Source organism: Pleurodeles waltl, chromosome 9, assembly GCF_031143425.1.
Source record: "Pleurodeles waltl isolate 20211129_DDA chromosome 9, aPleWal1.hap1.20221129, whole genome shotgun sequence".
NCBI lineage: Eukaryota > Metazoa > Chordata > Amphibia > Caudata > Salamandridae > Pleurodeles > Pleurodeles waltl.
This window is the reverse complement of record NC_090448.1, coordinates 683,585,715-683,608,089: the sequence shown is the minus strand read 5'-3', so window position 1 is coordinate 683,608,089 and position 22,375 is coordinate 683,585,715. Positions and strand designations below refer to the sequence as shown.

General features: G+C 44.1%; 1 protein-coding gene across 2 annotated transcripts in view; it reads left to right on the top strand.

Annotated features, from left to right (window-relative positions):
• Positions 1 to 22,375, top strand: part of ERCC2 (ERCC excision repair 2, TFIIH core complex helicase subunit) — a 1,394,405-nt gene that overhangs the window by 26,852 nt on the left and 1,345,178 nt on the right. Inside the window, exons 2-3 of one of the 2 annotated variants that reach the window (XM_069207766.1) lie at positions 9,845 to 9,941; positions 21,693 to 21,792. In XM_069207766.1, coding sequence (XP_069063867.1) covers positions 21,760 to 21,792 — 33 coding nt within the window. In that variant the 5' untranslated portion in view covers positions 9,845 to 9,941; positions 21,693 to 21,759. The remainder of the gene's footprint in view (positions 1 to 9,844; positions 9,942 to 21,692; positions 21,793 to 22,375) is intronic. The other variant, XM_069207765.1, reaches the window with a different exon arrangement.

Genomic DNA, 22,375 nt, shown 5'->3' with positions numbered 1-22,375 from the left:
CTCTTAAGGTCCATCACTGATTAAAATTCTATTATTTGCATCACAGGCTTATGAACTCCTTTGCTGCCAGGCCTTTTCCCCCTCCTGTCCCAAGACTTTTTTTTTTTGTCTATTTGGGGTAGTTCGCACTTAGGCCCTCATAGCTTTTTGTCCACATAAGCTAGCCATGACAAATTTGCGTCCTTTTTTTTACCAACATCCTAAGGATTCTAGAGGTACCCAGAGTTTGTGGGCTCCCCTGAAGGAGACCAAGAAATTATCAAAAAAATGCAAAAAACTTTGTTTAAAAAATAAAATGGGGAAAAAGGGCTGCAGAAGAAAGCATGTGTTTTTCCCCCCTGAAAATGGCATCAACAAAGGGTTTTGCAGTGCTAAAATCACCATCTCCCCTGCTTTCAGGAACAGGCAGACTTGAATCAGAAAACCACATTTTTCAACACACTTTTGGCATTTTTCTGAGACGTACCCCATTTTTACTATTTTTTGTGCTTTTAGCCTTCTTCCAGTTAGTGACAGAAATGGCTGTGAAACCAATGCAGGATCCCGGACAGCTAAACATTTCTGAAAAGTAGACACAATTCTGACTTCAGCAAGGGGTCATTTGTGTAGATCCTTCAAGGTTTTCCTACAGAAAGTAAAAGCTGAAATAAAAATAAATAAATGAAATTGAGGTAAAAAAAAGAGCAATTTCTCTCCACGTTTTCTTCTATAAATTTTTCCAGCTATGGCAGATTTTTTAAAGCATTATACTGTTAAGTCTTCTAGTTGTGTGGATATATAGGGCTTGTAGGTTCTGCAAAGTTCTGGAACCTTGAGAGGAGCCACACATTTCCTTCCACCCAGCATTCCCCCAATTCTCCCGATAGAAGTGGTACCTCACTTGTTTGGGTACGCCTAGTGCCCGCAACAGAAAGTGCCCCAAACCCAACATGGACACATCACATTTTCCCAAAGAAAACTGACCTGCCTAGCTGTGGATTTTGGCCTCTAGCTTATCTGGCACCTAGGAAAACCTAGCAAACCTGGACATTTCTGAAACTTAGACACCTATGGGAAGCCAGGATGTGGTAACTTGTGGTGCTGTCTCCAGGTTCTGTTAACCAGAATCCCTAGCAAACCTCAAGATTTGGGAAAAATACACTTTTTACCTCATATTTCGGTGCCGCAAACTTCTGAAATCCGAGGGGAGCCCCAAACTTCCTTCTACCTAGCATTCCCACACATCTCCCGATAAAAATGGTACCTCACTTGTGTGGGTAGGCCTAGTGCACGCAACACGAAATTCCTTAAAACACTACTTGGACACATCAAAATGATCAATTACAAAACTACCTGTTTTTGTGTGTGTTGGGGTGGGGGGCTGGGTCTTTGGCCCTGGGCTCAGCAGCCATCTAGGGAAACCTGCCAAACCCAGACCGTTCTGAAAACTAGAGACCCAAGGGAGTCCAGGGAGATGTGACTTGTGTGGATCCCCCAGAGTTTTCGTACACAGAATCCTCAGCAAACCTCAAATTTAGCTAAAAAATCACATTTTCCCCACATTTCTGTGTGGGATCACCACACTAGCACACATTTCTTACCACCCTGCGCTCCCCTCAGTCTCCCGATTAAAAAATTATTCCTCACTTGTGTAGGTGGGCCAAGTGCCTGTGACAAGGAAGAGCCAAAAACATGTCGAAATTGAGGAGGAACAAAAGTGGGTCCAAAAGGGCAGTTTTGAAAAAAACATTTTTAGGCTGAAAAGTGGGGCAGAATTTTTATTGGTATAGATGCGACAATGCTGGGTGGTAGGAATTTTGTGGATTCCTTCAAATCCCGGAAAGTTCCATCATGAAAATGTGGGGAAAATGTGTGATTTGAAGCAAAGTTTGAGGTTTGCAGGGCATTGTGGGTTGCATGTGAAGCACACCACCCTGGACTCACCCAGATGTTTAGTTTTCAGATGTGTCTAGGTCTCATAGATTGTTCTACATGATAACGTCTCAAGGTCCAAAAAGTGCAGCCTTCACCGTTCCAAGTGGGACAATTTTGAGAGTTAGCCGAGCTCTCATGGTCCAAATTTAAAATCAAAACCCAAAATAATCAAATGTCCTCTTGCTTGCTGTTGGGATAAGATCTTTTAGTGTGCTGGGCGGGGAGAGCTGAAAGAATGTTACTCACTACAGTTGGGGTGGGGGGCATAACCATACCCATACTGGTTGGTAGCCACCACCCCACTATTTTTTTATTTAAAAAAAAAATCCCTGTCGTATAGTAGGCTTCCTGGAGCTAATTAAAATAGGCTCATCTGCCCCGCCTAATAACAAAAATGCCCCCCCCCCCTAGGGAGTGGAAGGCCGCTCCTCTGGTGTCTAGTGGGCATTCCTGCAGCCAATCGCAGGAATGCTCAACAAGACATCAGAGTTAACCGATCATGACCTCTAATCAGCTGTGTCCTTGGCAGAATCCTCTGCTCAGATTGTTGACTGTGGCACGGAGTCTTAAGTCCAGTCATTTTGGGGGTCGGAGAGCAGCAGGATTGCTACTGGGAGTGTGAAGAGGGAACCACTTAAGTTCCGGCAAACAAAAGATGAGGAGGCTGAAAATACCAATCATGGCGATGAGACTTGCTCTTACAGTACTTATCTGCCTATACCTTTATTTTTGAAGTAAGCCAGTGGAACAAGAGAATTTGCATATTTTTGGGTTTGACTGTAACCAAGACCATCCAAGTTTACTGAAATAATATACATAGCATGTTTATTTACAGTAGTTTTTTAGCCAGCCTTCTTCATTCATTGGTCTGTTGTGTCATTTGCATTTTATTTCCATCCTCTGTAGCATACTTTATGGGACTGTTTGTCTGCCCACTCCCACTTCAGTCATTTGCTAACTTCACTGAGAGCAACAGCATTCTTCCCTTCCACATGAGCACATCCACCCGCAAAATAGTTTCTTTGTTGCCATTAGTTGCTATGAAAATGTGTTTTTTGAGACAACAATATATGTTATTATATATAATACATGATACATTTTCCATAGATTGGCGAAAATCCTGTTGTTGCAAGAATGGTACTCCATTTCAAGGGAGTTAATAGTTTGGAGGGGGGCTTGGCTAGTCCAGAAGTCTGTTTACTGAAATGAACCAAACCCAACTAGCAGTGGCAACTCTGAGCTCAGAGAGTTAAATTTGTCATTCAGGGGATGATTATGGAAGATAAAAGTAAACACGTTTTGTATAAGATTGTCATGAGACAACTTAGAGGGCCTCAAAGATTGTGGTGAGGACTACACTTACCAAAGTGCCTTGTTCCTTGAGGGGCTTGGGCCCAGGACTCGCAATATATAGGGCACTGCTGTGACCCGTAGCGTGGGACGCGGCAGGTGAAAACTGGGAGCATCTACGCTGGAGCATGCCGGGCTGAGCAACCTCTCTTTCTCCCAATTAACAAAAATGGGAAAGCGAAAAATAGCAGGTGCAGTTAACGCACCTGAGCCATCTAAGGGGACAACTATTGCCTGTTGTGGTTCTCACAAAAGAAACTGAACTTGATGAAAGGGGATTCGGTCAATAGTACTACCTCTACTAGCTCTGTTTCCCTTGCACCATTGCATGTAGGAGGTGCTGAAGTATTCCAATATGCTATTTCATGTCTGCACAGCAGCCCTTCTAGCGCTATATGGCAAAACAAACCTACTCCAAAGGGGCAAGTACTCTGCTAGTCATTTGGACAAATGTATTGGTACCTGTGACTCATTTTCATCTGATGTTTTGCTAGGGCAAACCTTCATTGATACCATGTCTACAAAACTGAGCACAGCCGTCAAGGTTTTTTAAAATCATTTTGAAGAATGGATAGGCAATTTGGAACAAATCCTGGAACAAGCCTGTTTTGCTTTCCTTATCTTATGACCGAGCTGACAAAACTTCTCTGGAATGTACTTCTTAGTTTAAAGAAGACATTTATTATTATTACTTCACCACGAGGTTCCTGGGAGACGAGATTAGTAGGTTGGAAGCACACGTTTAAAAGTAGTCACAGCAATGAAAGCAAAATATATCAAAGTACTTCTCAATTGCAATGTACACAGCAAATACATGTGATTATATTATAGCATAACTTCAAGGCAAAGAATAAAAGTAAAAATTCATCGCCGTAGGGCCTATCACTGCTCTTTCTCATGCCTGCAAGTTGATGACTCCTGTTCAACTGCGAGAAAAAGATTTTCCACCCAAACGGGAGGTCAGGCAGCTGATGTCCGCTCCTGACTTAAGTCCTGGAAAATTCCCCCTTGCTGCTGCCTAGGGACACCGTAAAAAGCCTGCTAACAGGCCACTTCCTCTCAGAGTTGGAAAATAAACAAGCCATTAGAGATTGGCCAGATCTCCTAAACCTCGCCTCTTCCCAAGGCTGAGTAGAAAGGAAAACACAAAATATGCGCTCTCTTATCACGCTAGGGTTCGGTGTGAACACAATACGAAAAACACAGCTTGGTCTATCATGTGGAAAAACACAGCTCATCTGCAGTGTCTCAACTGCAATTTTGACCTCCATGTTAAAGCCAATAGGCAGCTAAACTGAATACAACATGTAATGTGCTACTGGTGAACATTGAACAACTAATATGCGCAGTGGTGCAACACAAAGTCATTGGTCAAACACAATTAATGGCATAACAAAGCCTTAAGCCAACTGGCAGCTCCACTGGTATTGTCAACTCCATCAACCATTGCTTTTCATGGGATTTAATTTGTAGGCTTCCTCACAGTTTCAAAATGCAGCCTTTATCATTTTTGCTGTCACCAGCCATCTCCACAAATTTGGCATCTGCAATAGTAACCAATGCTGTTAAGGTTAATACTGGGCCTCATATTGCACATGTAGTTTCATCCTCTAACTCACACACATTGTCATACCTTTTACCTACTGCATCTCATTCACTATTTGCCCAGACTCAGCTCTCCAGTGTAAACTATCCATTGGCTATTTTGAACTTGCCCCTGACATATGTTCATACGCACTGATTGTTGCAAATGTTCGCTTGCTTAATTCTAATGAGATGGAGGATGTTCACCAGATGAGTAATAAAGTGGTCATTGGCTCTCTCACCGTAGAGACCCTGGTATCTGTAACCCCACTGACCTTTTGATGGGAAGGAGAGGTGCTTGGGTTGGCCCCTCACCAAAAGTCTTTGATGGGGATTGTGTGGTTGTCAACTTTAAGCAGCCTATCACAGTGAGAAACATTATTTGAGGTAAACAGGGTGGCTATTTGAAGAATAGCCACATTGAGCCCGTACATTTGGGATATTTCTATAGGCCCAGTTCTATTGAGAAATTGTTATATCACAATAGTAGCTCCTCTGCTCCCTTGTCTGCGAACTCTGCTATTCCTTTTTCTGGTAATGACTCAGTGGGGGTCCCAGTATTCCAATAATGATTCAGTGGGGGTCCTCGGGTTCCAGTAATGAAAATTGGGGGTCCACGGAAGACAAAAGGTTGAGAACCACTGATCTTTTTAACACCCTATCTACATTCTCATGCCTGTTCTGTGCCTCATTATGCGTGACCCAGATCCCCAGGTATCGCAAGCCTTCTAATTCCCAATGAAGACCCACACCTGGTAGCTGTGTTCTCTGTTTCATCACCAAGTCACCCAGTGGGAATAGCAGTGACTTATGCTTATTGATCCTGAGTTCGGAGACCGCACCAAATCCCCTAAAGACTGCCTCAGGATGGGGACTGACACCCGGGCGTGTGTAAGATAGATGAACAAGTCGTCCGCATATAGCGGGACAACATGGTTTGTAATGCCCACCTTAAACCCCCAGGCTGCCAGCTCAGCTTGCAGCAACAATGCCAGAGGCTCAATTGTCAAAACAAATGAGGAGTAAAAGAGGGCACCCCGTCTAGTTCCCTTTCCACAAGCCAAGCGTCCAAAAGTTCTCCTCCCACTCTGAAGCACAGAGAGGGAGTTGTGAATAGGAGGCGCATCCATGCGCAGAAATTAGGTCCAAACCCCATGCGTGCAGCACTGCCATTAAAAAGGCCCACTCCACGGTGTCATAAGCCTTCTCAAGATCTAGGGAGACTAAGATCTTCTCACCTCCCCCCCTTCTAGTGTAGCATGTAGCACATGTGTTAGTATGCAGAGGTTGTGTGCAGTGCTACATGCCAGCATAAAACCACACTCGTCTTCATGGACTAGTTCCTGAATCATCCCAGCCAACCTCGTTACTAATATTTTACATAGTATTTTAAGATTGGTGTTAAGCATAGTAAGAAGCCTGCACACAGCAGGGCCCCCAGGGCTTTAGCATCAGCCACACCTCCCCTTCTCTCATGGTCGGCGGAAGCAGAGCCTTCTGCTTCGCCTCCCGTAGAATTCCAGCAGTTTGGCCCCTAGGGTGCGAGCAAAGGCGTGATAGAACTCCGCCAGGAAGCCATCACTGCCCAGCACCTTGTACTTGTTAGGTGCCTTTATGGTTGTACCCACTTCCTCCAAGGAGATGTCCTCTAGTTCCGGGGCAGCCTCCTGTTGTAAGCGAGGAAGTCTCACCTGGGCCAGGAATTCCTCCAGCCTGCCCTCGTTATCCCGTGGTTCTGCTCCATAAACTGACTTACAGTGCTCTTGTAACACCAACAGGATGTTGTGCCACTGGGACAGTAATTGACCTTGTGCATTGCATATGATCAAAATGGGGGTTATCTCTCTCTCCCACCATCGAAGAAGCCATCCTAGCAGTCTGCCTGATTTATCCCCCTCCCTATGCAACATTTGGCTATACGATTTAAGGCCAGTCTTGTCCAGGGTATTCCAAAGAGAATGGATTTCTCCATGAGCTGCAAAGGCTTCCCCACACACCTCTGCTGCAGGGGAGTCCTGCCTTTGGAGATCAGCCAAATGGTCCTCCCATTTATTCAGGGCTCCCATGAGTAGCCTGTGTGTTCCACAGATCATACCTATGCACTCTCTCCTGATTGCCCCTTTTAATGCCTCCCACTCCACTGCTGTAGTATCAATGGTTCCCCAATTTGTGGTCATGTAATTCTCTATTGCAGTTCCCAATTCCGCCTCAAAGACGCCACGTCCAATAGTAAGTCTGATGGCATACGCCATGTCCACGCTTTGCTCAACCTCTAGCTCCAAGCCAAGGTCATCAAGACAGGGGCATGATCTGAGAGGAATCTTTCCATGTCCGAGCATGATTTAATTCTCCCACCAGGAAACAATCCAGTCCACTGTAAGTTTTATGGTCCCGAGAGCAGCACCTGTATTTCCGACGATCTGGATGTAACAGATGCCACCCATCTAGTAGCTCCAGATTCTCCATTGCCCTCTGTAACGCGCCTGTGATCAGAGGCTTGGTGCCACCCCTGGGCGGATGACGATCCCTCTCCCAGGATTATTCCTCTCAGGGGACTTCCGTCCGGTTGTCTCTCATGTTTCCCCCATCCTGTGGCCAGTACCTGCCCACACAGCCAGTTTGCATGATCCAGTGCTCCATGCAGGATTGTGCTCCTTAGGTACTTTGTCTCAGATCTCCAGCCACTGCCACACTGCCTCGGGTGTATTAAAGAAACAAGATGTACTACCTCCTAGGATCAAGACCAACTACCTCCGTTGCATACTCCTCAACACCTGCTCAGCATGCACGCACGCCATTGAAGTCTGGGGCCTGCTCGACTCCACCTCCCCGGACCTGGTCAACAGTTATTAGCATTGTTTTGAGTCCTTCAGGAGTGAAATCTAGAGACACTGTATGCCATGGACATGGTGGGAATAGAATTTTCTGAAGCAGCCCAGTGGGTGGTGCACAGAACCTTAATCTTAGCACATATTGCACGTCTTTACAAAACTCTTTGTATCCTTAACTATGTTAGGCCATCCAAAATGTCTTCTCAACAACTTTCAAGTGGTTTTCTCCCCTGGGTGCCCTGCTGAGTGGCTAGAAAAGGTGTCTTCCACAACTAGCTTGTGAGCTGTCAGTAGCTCTACAGCTACCTGGGAGTAGCCCACCTGTGAGCCTCAGGGGGACATCAATTTCATCCCTTCACATCATTGTTCTGAAATGGGCATCATCCACTGTGACTCACAAGCAGATTCCTTCAGCCCCTCTTCTAGACAAAGGGGGCAGTGTTAAAGGGGGACTTTTTCTAAAGGCGAGCTTTCATAGAGATGGAAGAAGGCAACCGATGAACAGGATAATTGCTCCAATCTGAGAAAGGGGAAGAAGCTTCTTATGCCTTCCATTATGAAAATCAATGACAAAGTGCAAATCCTGAATCAAGGGATGGTATCTTATGAGACCAAGTTGGATGAGGTTGAGTTACAGCTCACTGAGGTTGAGAATCCATGGCTTCCTCTAAGGAGAGGATCTAGTCTATGCAGCATGAGCAAATGGGGGTTGAAGGCTTCCTTGTCCCATAGCTTTGTTTTATTCTCATTTGTAGGTTTGATTTTAGTATATCAAGTGCAAATCAAGAAATCCCACCTACACTCAGAAGACCAGTGGTTCATACTGAAACCCATATATTGCTATAAAGCACGCCTTGTTTCAACTGAAAATATTGTCAGAGTCCATAGTTATTTGGAACTCAGTGACTCAAAAATTCAGTAGAGAAAAAGGACAGCTGAGAGACAAAAGGATATCACATATAGGCATCTTTAGAAAATGTACTACTATATCCTCTTTGAAGGGACACTCCCTGGGCCTTCAACATGGAATCAGTTCATTGCACCCCTGCTATGCCCTCATGGTAGCAAACTCCCTGTCAGTATATTACTCATGAGCACCTCATAATAGTCACGAAGGCCTGTAGAAACACATGTCTTGTTCCTGCATATTCCTCTCTTAATTTGACCTGAACTCTTCCTAAGACCTGGGGTCACTTAGCCATTGCAGCCTGCATCACTTCCAGTACAATATTTTTCTTCACCATAAAAGCAATGTAGAGGTTTGGAAAAAACAATAGCTGCTCTACTCCGAGTTGCCAGTCTGTAGGCCCTTTGCACCACCCTCTCTTTCTTTCAATTGTTTTTGTTAGGATTTTCATATTCTAACAAAAAGCAGTGGCACATAACATTGTTACAATTTGCCACACAGACCCCACTCCAGTGATCGCTTGGTAGTAGCACATCTGTAAGTTTATGAGTCAAGCGGCTCAGCCATCAGAATGCTGCAGCATGAATAATGGAAGTATATGCGCTATTCCAGCATTTGCTGATGTGTCCACCCTACTAGTTGGAGTAGCTCCCTTAAACTGGGGAGAGGGTGATGATTCAGATTCAGCGATAGACGGGGACCACATGTGCAGTGGAGGTACTGAAGAGGCCAGAGCCGAGTTTCAGCCCGGTCGTGATGGGCGTCATGAGAGAGGCTAACAGGTGGACTACTATGTAGTATCCCAGATTAATGACTGACTGCATGGCGGGGGAGGAAACGTCAGTGATGTCTAAGTGAGGACACGCAAGGCAATAGGCAGTGTGGCATGGCCAGACTCTCTTAGATGTGTATAACGCTGTGTTCCATGCCAAATTCATTGAGGTATAATATTGTTTCGTGTGAGATGGTTGAAATGATCAAGTAGGGCATCACAAGGTGCTGAAGTTGGTTGCTTGGCAGGTGCCTTACTTTTTGTAGTGCAGTGCACCCATCTCAGCCTCCCCCCCCCCCTCCACATTACCCTGTGCCTCTGATGGCTCCTGCACCACTGTCCACTGTTGGGGGAAGGCTCTCCTAGCAAGCAGGAGGGCTATGCAGCAAAGCACATCCACACAATGTATCACCTATTGCGTTTGAATATGCCAAAAGTGCACTCTTCCCACATGCTGATGTCAGTAAGTTTGGTGATTTCTTTTAGTACCCGGTGGATGGAGTGCAAGTAAGCAGATAAGGCTGGGCAGGACCACAGTGTGCTGCAGGTTCGCAAAGGCCAACCGGCAGTGGGGGCAACTAAGGTGAGCATGAAGGAAGATGTGGTTAAGCTGTTCTGTCGTCAGATAGACCCTGTGTATCATAGAGAATTGTATACTTTTAAACTGGGCATTTCTGGACACTGGTTATAGAAATTCCAGCGATTGTTACCAATTTTAGGCCACACACTCGTGGTTCAGCCAGCATCTCCAATATTTTCCCCCAAAAGCCCTCAGCTGGAGTGTCTGTCAGGAACCTCAGTACATGAAACTGTGCACCCCCCTCCTTAAATGCTCATGTTGTTAATCAAACTTCTCCTTGACATTTATCGCATTGTCTTTGAAAGACTGATAGTCCCTCAACCTTGATAACCATCCTTGATAAAGTGTCTACCATGTGTTCCTCCAAAGTCTGCACATTGCAATTTGTCTTACCCATCCCAGTCTCAATTGCATTCTATTTGCCGAATTCTCCAGTTCTCTTCCACATTTTTCAACCTTTACCACGTACAGTATTCTCTCTCTTAAGTCATCATGTAGAGCATTTGCATTAATCAATCAAAGGTGTGTCTGCTTACCCTCTGTATCAGGGCAGAAACTAGAGGGTACAACCTCAATCCTGGATTTCTTCATTTTGGGTTTGTCCCTTTGAGGGTAATAAAAGTCCTGTTCTCTCTTTTTGTCTGCCCTGGCGAGGCCTGCCAAAATCCACCAGTCCTCTTCAATGCAATAGCCACGTTGGTCACCACAGTATACAGGCCCCCTTCCTCTCCACTGCTGCAATACAGGGTACAGTCCCTGTGCATCATCAAAGGCTCCCCACCTCTGCCCTCAATGGTCAAAGGCATCCACGTTCCAGTTTCAGGGGAAGAGCCTCTACAGTGTCCCAAGCTCAACCTCACTCTTCCTGAGTGTCGCTAATTCCACCTCTGGTACCATTGCAATGTCCCCCGGGTACTCCCAGTCTCCTTGCCTCCACAACCTGACCCCACCGGCAGCTAGGGGCAAGTGTGCTGCCACCGATGCCGCAGGTACAACTTGGAGGGCTCGTGGTGTCTAAAGGGATCCATGCTGCCACTTGTAAGCAGTTTTACACGTCACAAGAGGCACTGCCATTAAGAGCAATTGTCCGCCCATGATTGGCAACCCCCACCCCTAATCCTTCAGGTAGTGTGGTGCTGGTGGTAACAGGGAGGTTATCGGGAGCCCAACAGTTTAGTGGACATCTTGGTTTCCAGCTAGTCCTGCTCTCCCACATTTGCACGTTTGGAGTGGAACATCAGAAAAACCTCAGGATAATTACTGACTGGATCCTTGCATGACGATGAATGGATGGCGAATCCCTGCACACCAAAACAAATATTTTACAAGAGATGATCCCTCACTTTGAACAGAAGCTCTCCAGGCTCCTGACTTCTGATGATGGGCTCAGGGAAGATAAATAAGAATAGAGGACTGATCCTGGCAGTCCTTGGGTAGGGGGGAGGAAGTACTTGCCATTCTAAAAGCAGTGGCTGAAATGGAGTACTGACCAACCAAGGGCCCTGAATGTTCTTGTTTCCTGATCTATGGCTCATGAAGAATCAAGATGTGTACAGTGTTCTCTGGCTTCTATCCAACATCTAGCAGAACTGAGAGTTGTCATTGTTGGCAAACCTTAATATTAACTAATGTGGAGGTAGCTACTGTGTATGTACAGTCTAGAGCAGAACATGAGTGAAGATGCTTTGAAGAGAGCGAAGATGTTTTATAAAGTCACAGTTATATCTTCATTATTGTACCCTGATATTTTGGAGGTCCCTTGCCTCTTTTTGCAACATAAACCAGGGTGTAATTGTTCACTGGGGTAAAGAGTGGAGATGTTTCATATAGCCACATTTATATCTTCTTTGTGGTAGCCTGATCCTTTGGAGGTTCCGTGCCTATTTTTGCAATATAAACTGGGGCATAAATATTCAGTGGGTTACTTCAACAGTTCCTAATGAATTGTTGATTTGATATGTGACACTACTACATGCATTTCTTTGTTGCTTGACTTCCTCTATAGAGGGGCCCAGGCCTAATTTTCCTGAGCCTATGATATAGTTCTTCTCCTCTCACCCCACCACACCACAAACCGGCATACCACCGTAATATCTCTTCCGTGCTCTCCAACCGCCCTTGCATCTCATCTTATAATTGACTGTCAATCTTCTAGCTATTCCTCCCTTTAATTCTATCTATCCTCCCATTTATCTCAGCTATCCCTTTATGTTGTTCAACCCGGCTCATACCACCAAGAATGTTGAGGAATCCCATTTGGAGTCCAAATGTCCCAATGACCATCAGTAAAGGTGACTCTGATTAGATTGTTTGTAAATACAGAGTATATCTCTCTCACCATATTTGGTCAGGCCATGTGGGTGTGCATTTCCGTCATTGCAATTGTGATGTACATCATTCCTATAATATAATAATAAAAAAATTATGCCAATGGTCATTACTTCAGAGCACGCTTCCTTCTACACTACGGGCTACAGTAAGTCAAGAATGCAGCAGCCAGACCCCTCCCAAACCTATATATCTTGAGCCATATGTCACCAGCCCTTCAGTCTCTACACTGGCTTCTTATGACAGAAGGTAATACTTCTAAAGCTATGTGCATTGCCCCTGTATGGTAAAGGACCAATTTTTCTTCAGCGTAGATTCTGTTTACTGCCATTGTAGGTTGCACTTGTCTAGATTAGCTTTACTCTTGAAATTCCCTTCCCTAAGAAAGTATTGCAGTAGCGCAAACTCCTTCTCAATTTAGATGCCCAGATCTGGAACTTAATTCATATAAGAATAATCAACAACAACTCACAATTTCTAAGAGCCTTAAAATCCTGCTATTTTCCATTGAGCTGACACCCGTAACCCAGACTTCTCCGACACATTGGCATACAATGCTTGCTACCAGACAACTGCACACTTTTTTGACAGGATGGTCTTTTTGTAAACCAATAACATGTAAACAAATGCCATACTTCTCTTTATGTTCTCGGCATCAATTTTCTTGCAATTCTTCTACATGCCTTAGTACCTTGCATATTCCCCATTTCCGACTCTATTATTACTTTGTTCCTCTTCCCAGTTAAATGTATTTTATTGTGAATGTGGATACAGGTCCTTGAAACAGGCGACAAAGTTTGCTTTTGAACTGAATCCACATTTTGACCCCATCCTTTTCTAATGGACATTATGCTTGAGCTCTCACCTGGAAACTGCTCTTTGTCCTTTTCCCTAAGATTCAGACATCTCGCTAATACTGGTTGCACCTTCCATTTATAACTAACAACTTTCTTTAGATTTACAAATGTTCTCAGTAGCTTTCAGTGTTTTTGTTTGATATGCCAGTTTGACAAAAAACATGAAAGCAACCACAATTATTTACAATTTCATCATTCCTATGCAGCCAGTTTTTTAAAACGTCATAGTTAATACCCCCTGCTTTTGCGTACAAATATCGCCCAACCAAGGTTCAGAGTATGAGCTATAAAGTACATTATGTCTATTTACTTGTACAAAAAAAGGAAAAATGCTTCAAAGTGATAATAGGAGTTGGGAATCTACTTAAGAATGCAAATACTTTGAGGTACTGCTAAAAGGACCATGCGGTCTATAAAGAATATTAGACTACCTTATATGGGGCACAAAATGCTGACTAGCGATAGGCTTAATTTGGAGTCAGCTGTACTATACTAATACTCTATTTGTTGTTCTATTTGGCCCTCGTTTATAATGCCAGTTATCTAATTTATTTTACATTATCATATTTCCCTCTGTTTTCTTACCTTTACATTGTGTAAACTTTGTGTGTCACACAATCGCATTTCTTTACAAATAAGTGTCCAGCCTTCTATTTCTTTTGATATTTTATTTATAAGGTGACATGATAAAGGTAACCATTAATTACCCTTAGAGGTGGACACAAATCTGTGGACTCAGATAGGAGTGTGAGTACGTCCTAACAATCAACATTAACAATATCAAATCAATAAACATCACTTTCAGTTTGAAATCAGAAATTTATACGCACCGTGACCTATGTAGCCATGACTCACCACACCAGTTTAGTAAAGTTCAAACATTTATTGCCCTTTAGATTAACAATGCTAAGATCACGTAAATCAACCGCAAGACCAAGTGAGACAAGTACAGAAACTATATGGGCAGACCAAATCTTCGGAAGAATCTTAACCTTAACAGGATATTTATCATTAAACATTCAAGAACCACAATTCAAAATAACAAAAATAACAGACGATTAATTTAAACAGAATACATTTAGTTATCGCAGATGAATTATTTACAATCAAATTTTATTAAACAGTCAAATTTAGATTTTGGCATCCTTAACTAATACTCTAATTCGATAAGCATGTGTGGGCTCTATGCAAAAAGAAAAAATAGACCAATATTAATTTAGAAAACATCTGACTGTGGTGCTAACCAAAATAGCGGTTGGATTTTCTAAAGAGAGAAAACATAAAAATCTGCAAGGAAAATAACTGCACATTTGGTTATACCTCTCCTAAATAGATCAGCAAGCAGCAATGTCTTCATCAGTGGAGCATATGATCTTTACTGTACAGCATCAGTATTACGAATGGGGAAACAGTTACATAAAAATTGGGTCTAATGTATCTGAGCTGTCTGAATCAGACAAAAAGCTAAGAAAACAGGAACACATCATTTCATTAGCTTAGACAGTAGGAATCTGTAGACAGCTGAGAACTGCAAGGAACTGCCCTTACATCACCTAAAGTTTGCTATATTAAAACCCTAGAAATCAACTAGCTACGTTTCTGTTGGTCAGACTATGGGGTGTTTTAGGGTTCAACCAATAACTTATGATCCAGGTTTCAGAAGTATCTTTCTTCATTTTCTGCACTAACGATTGGCTCTTCGTCTCTGCCCCGGTCATCAGTTTCCGCAATAGAGTACAATTGTTGCAGTTCATACATTAGCACTGAAGACTGTTGTTCCTGGGTACACATTATCTTATCCCAGGAAGACAGACAAGTGTTAAACAGAAGAACATAACTTTTCCACAGTGAATAAGTTTAGAGAAACACCATTTTGCAGAGTTAAAACGTGAGGCCTTTTAAAACCAATGCCAAAACATGAAGAATAAAACATTTCATATTGTTTAAACTATTAATCCTTTTAGTACATATCAATACTAATTTTTCAGTACATTTTAGTTTCAAACAAAATACTTTTTCATTAATCATTATTTTCTCATATTAATACATATTGTTTATGGTGTCCACCATAACAACCACACATTTTTATTTATTAATACATGAATTTAATTAGGCATTTTAATATATATTATTTCACACTATATTAAATAACACAGTTTTTATTAAAATGCTTGCACTCCAGCAAAAGCAATTAGTGTACTTTCTGAATCAGTAGTTGTTGGCAAACAAAGAGTAGGGGGCTCCTTCTTTCTGATGAAAAAAATAAAATATATATATATATATATATATATATATATATGCAAAATACAATCAAGTGCAAAAGTGTGGCAGTTTTACGAAGAGACATGTGGCTATTTCAACAGCCCATTTACACACTTGTTCTTGTTCATCTTTCATTAATAAGTATGGGCACTTGCCATGGACTTAAGTTTGGCATCCACCTCTTGTTGTTTCTGTCTTTGATATTTTGTAAGTGTGGTTGCAGGTGCTCTGCTAAATTCAACAACCATCAGGTGGATACATGGCTTTCTGTTTCCACAGTCCTAAAAGCCTTTTTTAATGGCTGGCTCCTTTACCAGATGTTTGAGCATTTTCTTCCCATTTGGTGCTTCCAGGTTTCACAGAGCCAGCAGGATAATTCATCTTCATGATTTTACTGGGATCAAGCTATAATGGACTGATGAGACCTAAAAAGGATGAAGCTGGTTTTGGGTTGCTTGTGTTTCCGGTTCAGGGAAGATCTGGCCTGTTAGTTCAGGCTGAACTATTCCTATTGGAGATGGTCGATTGATTTGCATATGGGTGGGTCCAGACTAAGGAAGCATGGTGTGCAAAAATAACGATGCACTGAAATGCTGCTCTGAGTAATTACTAATGTCTGAGATTAAGTCAGGCATTCCATCCATCCATCACTTTTTTGTGTACTTAAGTGATTTTACTTATTATGCCACGCTCCTATATTTCCTCACTGAAGATGGGTTTTTAATGTGTACTTCAGTGATCTCTCAGTCGTTGTGACTATACCAGGAGTTCATTGTTCTTTGATAGTATTTGAACCTTATGTTTGCCAAACCTTGGGCACAGTTGGGCGTGCCCCTCAAGAGATCAAACCAGTTCTTCCAGATGTCCATCCCCATTGTCTGAATGCTCCCTATATCATTCTCTTCTAGGATATCACCCCCATATAACAAGAAGTTTAAAATGTTCATACTGTATGTCTCCTTCAGTACCTCCATTGATGTATGTCCTAATTCATAGTCTGTTTGTCACAGGGCTCCTGCCACTTGTTTCCCTCTTTGCTCCAGATTTTCAACTTGTCTCTCAATAGTGAGGCTACTTTAAAAAATTGCTCCTAGATATGTTTTTGTGTTTACCATCTGTAGTTGTTGACCATTAAGTCACCAGTTCAGTTTATTTCTTTTTTTTTCAACAAAAAAATATGGCTTTCCTTTTTAAATTTATTATCAAATAATTCATAATATAGGCCCTCATTATGATATTAGTGGTAAATACCACTTACTGCCATGCTGACTGCCGCCAGCATACCACCGCCTCGGCGGATATCCGTTCACCATATTATGACGGACACACACCAGTCCATCACTATTCAGCCACAGACACAAGTCTGCCACGCCAAAGGTCAGTGATAAACTGGCGGTATCCAAACCCACACCGTTACGCCAACAGAACAACGCCCACCACATTATGACCCATGACTCACCATGGCAGACATTCAATGGCGGTAAACCATTGGCGGTACATACTGCCGCACTCAAAATATACACACACACACACACATACACATACAAAACAACACCACATTGGTCAATTTTAATAACACACACCTGACACCCATACACACCACACCCACACCACTATAAAACACACCCACATTACCCACAACCCCTTATGAATACAAACCATTGGCACAAGACAGATACCACGACTACAGACAAAACCAGAGCTACACACCACCTACACCTATACACCACCCACGCACCCCACATCACACACCCCAACACATCACCCTACACACCCTCACCTACACAACTCACACAACACCCAAGGCACCACAAAGACACCCCAGATTCTCAGAGGAGGAGCTAAGGGTCATGGTGGAGGAAATCATCTGGGTAGAGCCTTAGCTATTTGGAGCACAGGTGCAGCAGATATCCATTGCTAGAAAGATGGAGCTATGGCGGAGAATCCTGGACAGGGTCAGCTCCGTGGGACAGCACCCCAGACCAAGGGACGACATCAGAAAGAGGTGGAACGACCTACGGGGGAAGGTGCGTTCCATTGCAGCAACACACCAACTTGCTGTACAGAGGACTGGCGGTGGACCCCCACCACCTCCCCCACAACTAACAACATAGGAGGAGCAAGTCTTGGCAATCATGCATCCTGAGGGCCTGGCTGGAGTAGCAGGAGAACTGGACTCTGGTAAGTCAACTCTATAACCTGCATACCATCACATATCCCCACCTCCCACACCCATTAGTCCACCACCTCCCACACCCCCGCCATCATATCTCACTCATTCCAATGCCAAGCCCTGCATACCATACCAACGCATGGACACCACTCACAGACCTGCATGGACACCTATCACTAAACCATGCATACTAGAGAGAACTAATCATCCCACCATACACCAACGTACACAAGTGAAAGCTGCCAGGGCAAATACAAACAGAGGACAACCCACTGATGCACAATATGTCACACACAGAAACAATAATACAGCATTTACATCCCCACATGTATCCCAGCCAATGTCAGCAGAGAAGAGGTGCCAGCACTATCCAGTCCCCCAACTTAAGAGGCTCACAGTGATGACAGCAACTCTGGTCGCCTGGATCTGGATGACCAACCTGGCCCATTAGGGACCTCTGGACAGTCGGTTACCCAGCCACAGTCACACACCACCACAGAGCCTCCCCCATCTGGAAACACCAACACAGCACCTACCCAGCATACCCATACCTCTGTCCCCAGGACACGTCAATCAGCAGTGTGTCCACCACTACAGGGACCCCAGGGCACACCTCATACCCAAGAAAATCAGGGACCTGGCGTCAGTGGGCACGCGGTTCAGGGGAAAGAGGCACAGGACAACAGCAAAACTGGGTGGCGTGTGTTGCGCCAGGGGGAGGACAGGCCCAGGGAACTGACTCTCCAAAGGCACTTGCAGAGATCTTGGGAGCCTACCAACATTCCCAGGATACGCTGGGCCAGATCCTGGACAATGTGCAGGAGAACAGGTAGCTGCAGGAGAGACAGTACCAGGGCATCAGGGAGGACTTGCAGGCCATCAACACCACTCTGGTCTCCATAGCGGGGGTGCTGTCAGACATGGCCAACATTATGAGGGATGGCAGTCTCACAACAGCGGGTTGTGGTAGTGCAATGCATAGTGCGTAGGGCTGTTCCCTGTGTATGCCGGTGGTGTGTACGCCAACGGTGGTGTTGGTGCTGCCATTGACCCAGTGTATCCTTTGTCTCTTCCCGCCCCTCTTCTTGTTTTGTCACCCTGTCCTTATGTGCATTAGCATCATCTTGCGGAGGAGCAGAGGCACCGGCGACGGAGGGAGCTGCATCCCACAGGACCAAGGAGGCAGAGTCCACTGATGCTGATGGCACCATTGGGACGGAGGTTGAGGGGAGCACCACGGCAGAGACAGGAGGGGACAGTTTGGACACAGATACCTCCTTAGATGGAAGCTCCCTGGTGGTGGCGGACACCTCTGTTCCCACCCTAGCTACAGGTACAGCCGCCACCCTCCATACCAGCACCGCCCTCCCAGTAGCCCCTCAGGGAGTTGCCCATGCCCACTCATCCAGGAGGGTGGGCATCTCCTTCGCCCCAGGTACCTCAGGCCCTGCCCCAGTTAGCCCTGCTGCCCTGAGTGAGGAGGCTATTGACCTCCTGAGATCCATCTCTGTAGGGCAGTCAGCCATTGTGAATGCCATCCAGGGGCTGGCAGCCCAGATGCAACAGACTAATGCATTCCTGGAGGGCTTTCACACTGGCTTGGCAGCCCAACAGCGATCAATCCAGGCTCTGGCCTCCTCTCTGATGGCAGCCATTGTCCCTGTTTCCACCTTGCCCCCTCCACCTTCCTCTTCCCAGACCCATTCCCCTAAACACCAACCTATCCTAAGCACACAGGCAGACGAGCATGCACAAAAGACAACACAGAAAAGCGGCAAAGGCAAACACAAGCACCACACATCATCCCACAGGCACTCACACAAACACCATCCAGATGCAGACATACCAACGTCCACAGTTTCCACTATGTCCCCCTCCTCCTCTTCCCTCCCAGTTCCGTCTACACTCACACCTGCATGCACTACATCCTCATCCACTACCAGCATCACCACCACACCTAGCAGAACACACACCTCACTGGAAGACACCTCCACAACAGCCATGCACGCGTCCCCTGTGTCCTCTCCCACTGTGTCTGTCTCCCCACTTAAAGGACACAAGCACTCAGACACCCAACAGCCATCCACCTCACAACAGCATCCAGCCCATGCACCTGCACCCAAATACAGCAGACAGACACCTTCTACAACCACGCCCTCTTCCTCCACTCCCAAACCTTCTCCCTCTTCCCACACCAGTGTCCCTAAGAAGTATTTCCTCTCCACCATTGACCTCTTCCGGGAGAGCTACTCAGGATTGTAACTGCCACCCCGTCTATCATTTACAGCCTGTGCACCACTAACAAATGGCCTGGGAGGGGGAAAGGGCGACCCGCGTAATCAACAGTGCTACTGCTCCCACAGCAGTCCCTGCCCTGGTGGTCTTGGGGTGGTCCCTGGAATGGCCTGCCAGAAGATGAATCAAGCTGCTTTCATGAGGACCAAGAGAACATGACCATCTTGCTCCTTGGATGTGTCTCCCCCTCTCGACCCCCCCCCCCCTCCACCGACGCTATGTATAAAGGCTTGACACCCTTAAGAAGGCTTCCGGAATGCATGTTGACTATGTAATAAAACAAAGATCATGTTGCTGTTCCTTTTAGTTCCTAGCCAAATAGGAATAGAATTTGATGGAAAAAAGAAGAGTCATTTAACAAATATCCCTTTAGGTGTAACCTGTGCCAACGGAAGCAGAGAGAACTTGTCAAGAATCCTTCTCGCCTTCTAGGTGTGTTTGAATGGCCTATGGATCTGTCAGTTCTACTTCCACAATGGGTAGCACACATGTTTCAGAGAGTAATGTCCATGTTTGTGACTTTGGGTGTTACTTCTTTGCTTTTGAAGAGCCTGCAATGATTAGCCCTAGTTCTGTTGCCTTGAATGGTCAAAATCAAAAATAAAAATGACTCAACATGGTTACCAATAGTCAGAATGTCTCTTTAAATTAAAATGTAGTCTTCTTTTTAATTAAATGGGGCAACCTCTGGTTCTGTTATCCCCATAAAACCAAAATGTCTACCTCCCCACGTGCAAAATAACACCAACATCAACCTTAAAAAAAAACATGCTTAAAGCACTCGATATTCGTATATGAAATTGGAATCTCTACCCCTAAAAAACACTCTCTCTCCCATTAACAACATATCCCTGAGTGAGGTATTTTGTGTAATACAATTTCATATTGTCCGTAAACATGCTCAGTTTGCATTTGAGAAAAAGTATTTTTACAGTGGTTAATGGTCAGTTAATTTACTACAAGAAATCCAAAAGCAAAGGTAACAGCACTTAATGTGGGTCCCATTAATTGCTCATATGATTATCTTACGATGTCTGCAAGTAACTGAGAGGACTGGGAAAGTGCAGTGTTAGATATGCTGTGGTGTACATACAATTTTCAATCCTACATTTTAGAAAAATACATCAGAGATGGCGTTAGCCAGTTAATTGCCATATTCTTTCTGTGTAATCACAATTGTATGCAAGTTTATGTGTTGTCTTGGAAACTACAGATAAGTTATTTCATGAGGATGATAGCATACACATATCAGCAGTTTTTAATGCAGCATTGTCTGCCTTCTTGTAGCATTGGTTCTGCATGCATACTATCAAAAGTCAAACCCTGTTTCTTTATTTTTTCAGTGAAGGATTTCACATGTCACATGCGTGAGTCTAGTTGAAACAGTTTGGTATGGGCACTATAATCTAATAATTTATTGTATTGTTAAATAAGATAACACAAAGCTGTGTTAACCCTTTAATTTATTTTTAAATGTGGTGGTTATTTACAAGGGATTTTAAACACAATTTTAGCTAAAAGGCTGACCATTGTATTCATGGTATTTACGCAAAACAGCATCTTTGCATATGTTTGTCTGTCAGTGTTGCATTTGTTTGAGTCTCCCAGCTTTTATTGATTTGAAAGAATTGTTTTCCATGTTTAATAAGTTTAGGCTCTCCAATTCAGCTATATTAATCTTACAAAAGTTATGTTTGAGTATCATCTGAAGAGGTTGTCAGTGGGACCCGAATGCCTAATCTTTTATGCCATCTTTGATACTATTTTCTGTTTGAATAAAATGTCATGAAGTGTACTTTTGGAGTGGACTGACATTGTTCAAACCTTCTTTGTACTTAGGTTGAATATCGATGGGCTGCTGGTGCTCTTCCCATATGACTATATTTACCCGGAACAGTACTCTTACATGCTAGAGCTGAAAAGGACACTTGATGCAAAGGTAATTGTGAAGACTGTAAGGCAGGTTCTTGCCTCTGATGTTTAGGGTGCATGTGTGAATGTGCAGTGGCTCAGAGGGTAGCAGTGCCCTAGAAGATATCTGGTGTGTGGTATGCTGGAGAGAGAAAACAATTAATGAGCGAAAATTGTTTATTCGGGTCATTGCTCCCATCTAGTAACTATTTGAGGAGCAAACCTATATTGCTCAAATTCCAAAGTAACACATAGTGTCAACTTTTCCCTTTTGTGTATGCAAGATCGTACCTGGGTCAGTAGGTACATATCAACCACTGGGCAAAAGCTGAAGTAGTCCTTGCTGTGTAGGTTGCTCTCGGTTGGATGATGTTTAGAACTGGAAATAATCTGTAATGTTGAAGTCTGATACACCCGATAATTGGAAAGTCTTTGTCATCTGCAGAGTAACTCCTTTTCAATAACCACACCACTAAATATGTAATCCTCTCTATTTTGTATCTCAATTTGCGCCTTCACATCTGGAAACAGAAAGGGATTTAAGGTAGACAAGCTGTTAAACCTAATTGCCACTGCTGATAATCAGTAACTCCACCCTCCTCGATGCCAGC